At 47.4% G+C, this 2,466-nt stretch overlaps 1 protein-coding gene across 1 annotated transcript; it reads left to right on the forward strand.

Moving 5' to 3' along the window:
• Positions 1-701: 701 nt before the first annotated feature.
• Positions 702-1,697, forward strand: LOC136648550 (olfactory receptor class A-like protein 1). Its single transcript, XM_066624666.1, has one exon. It carries the CDS (start codon positions 702-704, stop codon positions 1,695-1,697), a length of 996 nt encoding a protein of 331 aa, XP_066480763.1.
• The last annotated feature ends 769 nt before the right edge of the window (positions 1,698-2,466 follow it).

Below are 2,466 nucleotides of genomic sequence, written 5' to 3' on the forward strand. Positions count from 1 at the left end.
GGCCCTGGGGCCACTTGCAGCCCTCGAGGACTCCCAATCCAGCCCTCAGTGAACCCCCAGTCTCCAATGAGCCTCTGGCCCTCTGGAGACTTGATGGAGCCCATGCTAGCCTGATGCAACTGCTGTCAGTGTATCGGCCAACTGTTCAACCTCTCGTGTGAGCTGTGGGATGAGGGCTCCGTCCACTGCTTGCTGTTTCACGTCTGTGATGCAGCAGTGGCAGCAAAGGAAAGGCTGGCCTTACTTTGTGCAAGGCCTTTTATAGGCCTTGAGCTATTGCAAGACCTTCATTCATTCATATAAGTTCCATCTCCAATATATTCATTTATGTCCATTTATTCAAATTTGAAATGTAAATTAATTATTTTTTTTCCCCGGCCCCCGACACAGTGTCAGAAAGATGATGTGGCCCTCCTACCAAAAAGTTTGGACAACCCTGCTCTTATGTGACACCCTCTAAGATTCTAAGTTATCTGCGCACATGCATGTTGCTACATAATGAGACCACTAAACGATGCTCAAAACAACATAAGAAACTTAAGTTGTGGCTAATGTCTGCTAACACATGGTTTTGCTGAGTAATGTTCTTCTCCCTCTTAGCATCTTAACTAACTGCCCAGTTTCACTTTTACACTAGGAGGTTTGGGTTTTGAAGAAGTCACCTGGAAAGGTTCACACCTAGCGTTGTTAATTAAAACAAAATGAAGAATCTGTACTTCTTAACACTATTTGTCTTGCAGAACACCCAGAACCAGCAACCTTCCTCTAAGTCGGGCTTCGCAGCTGCAATGGAAATCTGGTTCATCTTGAACATGATTGGTTTTGTTTCACTGGACATGATTGGGATCCCTGGGAACCTAGCCATCCTCTGGGCATTCTTCAAAGCCATCTGCCAGCAAAACACCACACCCAGTGAAATCATCCTGGGCAAACTGGCCCTTGCCAATCTGCTGGTGATCCTGACACGAGGAGTCCCGCTCACCCTCCGAACACTTGGAGTCTACACCATGTATGACAGTTCAAGTTGTGGCATCACCCTCTACATTTATTGTGTGGGCAGAGCCATGAGCATCTTCTTAACATCTATGTTGGGCTGCTTCCAGTGTATGTTGATTGTCCCGTGCCCTCCCAAGTGCATGCGGCTGAGGCACAGCATCCTCAGCAAACTCCCTTCCATCATGGTTTCCATCTGGTGCTTCAACCTGCTGGTCTGCTGTACCCGTTTGCTTTACTCTCTGCCTCGTGCTGGCACCAACTGTACCAAGGAAGAGACCACTGTGGTGTATGACTTCTGCTGTGTGGTATTCCCTAGCTACCTCTCATACTTTGGAAACGGAGCCGCGTTTGTCCTGCGAGATATGTTCTTCCTTGGGTTGATGACCCTCTCTAGTGGATACCTTCTCTTCGTTTTTCACCGACACGGCAAACTGTTGAAACGTTCGCCCATGCTGCAAATGAAACATGCAGAAATGAGAGCAGCAAAATCAGTGATAGGCTTGCTGGTCATGTACCTTCTCAGTTTCGGGCTGGACAGTGTCTTCTGGATGGTCAATCTTTGTGTGTCCCCAATCTCACTGAGGTTCGCAGGTGCCCGCATGTTTTTTGACTCCTGCTACTCAGCCATAAGTCCATTATTGATCATACTAACCAACAGGAAGATTCAAGCAGGTTTAAAGTGTACAGTTGGGAAGAGTTAGGGATTGGAGTTGCCAGGTCTTAGCATGAATGTTTAGGTATCCGATCCATCCATTCTCCATATTTGAGTGCTCGTTTGCTGAACGAATGGGACAGGATTGAGTTTGTTGGTGGACCATCCACTCTGATGCTTTGCAGTCTCTCTGAGATGGCCATGCATGATGTTGGACTCTCCAGGACTTTTGGTGCCAAGGTGCCTTTCTTGATGACAACTCAGGACTTCATGGCTGCCACAGGTCTATCTTACAGCCCAATCCTACTGGGCGCTACTGCTGCCAGAACAAAAGTTCCTGTGGCAGTACGCGCTTTATGGCAACATAAAATGTCTTCTAGAAATGCAGAGAGTCACACACATTTGGTCTGCCATTGCAGATTCTGCTGAGGCCCTGGCTGTTGTCTGCAATGGGGAAATGACCTGGGCCAACAACATTATTGCTTCTGAGCATCCTCTGCCCAATTGCAGAACCGAGCTCAGCCCCAGTTTCTCAGATCGGCCATCGGCAATAAAGTGACTGAGTAGACGAGTTGACCAGTAGTAAAGTATGTTTTCACAATGTGTTCAACCAAGTACAACCTAGAGCCCATTTTAAGACCTATTCTGTGGCATTCGTGTCAGCAAAGAAAGTTTATTTCTCTGCTACTCCTGTGTCCACAGAGGGCCATCTAGCAGAATTGTTCCAAGTTATGCAGGGCTTATTGCATCTTGGTCCATAGGAGAGGTTGGAGGATACCTTGGTGGCCCACTGTGACCAATCTGCAAGATACTTCATA

Source organism: Tiliqua scincoides, chromosome 4 (genome assembly GCF_035046505.1).
Source record: "Tiliqua scincoides isolate rTilSci1 chromosome 4, rTilSci1.hap2, whole genome shotgun sequence".
NCBI lineage: Eukaryota > Metazoa > Chordata > Lepidosauria > Squamata > Scincidae > Tiliqua > Tiliqua scincoides.

What these genes read in the sequence shown, in the direction of transcription:
- LOC136648550 (XM_066624666.1), top strand. Translation starts at nt 702, where the DNA reads ATGAAGAATCTGTACTTCTTAACACTATTTGTCTTGCAGAACACCCAG.